A 1,028-nucleotide genomic window follows, 5' to 3' on the forward strand; every position below is an offset into this window, starting at 1 on the left:
AAACAGAGAGCATGATATGTACAAATGCACAAATAAAGCTGCAAGTTTAGTCATTACAAACGGAGCCCAGAACGGTAACCATTCCATGCTCTGACTCTCCCGTAGGCGGCGACGAGGAAGGGCACCCAGGCATCGCCATCTACCACCAGGGGATATCCCTGGTAGCCATCGTGTCCACCGGGGACGAATACTGGAAGCTGGAGGTGTACGGGCCCTTCCATAACTCGACCTGGAACAACATCGGCATTCTGTGGTCCCGACCGTTGGGGGATCTCGGAGGCCTAGAGGTAGGATTACACTGCGATGCAATGCCCAGTGACCAACGAAGCATGCGTCTAAATCGTTTCTCACCACTCAACCGAATAAAATCAGATCCCCCGTGCTCTCAGTGTAGAAAAAAAAATACGACACCACAAAGGTATTTCCATGTTGCAGATGCACGTCAACCATAGACGGGTAGGGACCGTTTTCAAAGGAAGAGCAAGTACAAGGAAGAGCCCGCTGAACCCGCCGGAACTCATGATCGGATGCCACAAAGACAGCGACAATAGGCTGTACCGAGGCTACAACGACGCTGAGTTCGACGAGCTGGCCTTGTGGAAGCGCAGTCTGTTGGACAACGAGACCATGTTCTTCTTGGGAGGATATGGTATGGTTACTTCCACTTACTTACGTACAAAGTCGATATAAGCAAATGTTTCGACTATGTTTATATGTACAGTTTTCCTCCTTATCTGTAACTTGAAATACAAGTAACTATTTCTTAACGAAAGACTAGATCCAGCCCTACACGACCAGGTAATTCACCGGTATAGCGTCAAATCATTAAATTCCACGATTTTCTTCACTTTGATTCTTCCTCATTCGGAGTGCTTGTATCCATCCCCGCCCTCTGCTCCTCCCTCAGGAGTCATGAGCGCTCTCCATAGTGGCAAAAGATAAATTGAAGTCATTGCTTATTCATGAGACTAAAGGCACTTTGCTGCAAGACCACTCACTCTAGGAAAGGAGAAAAAGCCACATGAAAA

The 1,028-nt window shown here is 47.8% G+C and overlaps 1 protein-coding gene across 1 annotated transcript in view; it reads left to right on the forward strand.

The window, feature by feature from the left end:
* The window catches only part of LOC119586304 (adhesion G-protein coupled receptor D1-like), a gene marked incomplete at its 3' end in the record, with an annotated part of 16,586 nt that overhangs the window by 4,105 nt on the left and 11,453 nt on the right, over positions 1–1,028 (forward strand). Inside the window, 2 exon segments of the mRNA XM_037935010.1 lie at positions 106–287; positions 436–654. Coding sequence (XP_037790938.1) covers positions 106–287; positions 436–654 — 401 coding nt within the window.

This window comes from Penaeus monodon, chromosome 21 (assembly GCF_015228065.2).
Source record: "Penaeus monodon isolate SGIC_2016 chromosome 21, NSTDA_Pmon_1, whole genome shotgun sequence".
Taxonomy (NCBI): domain Eukaryota; kingdom Metazoa; phylum Arthropoda; class Malacostraca; order Decapoda; family Penaeidae; genus Penaeus; species Penaeus monodon.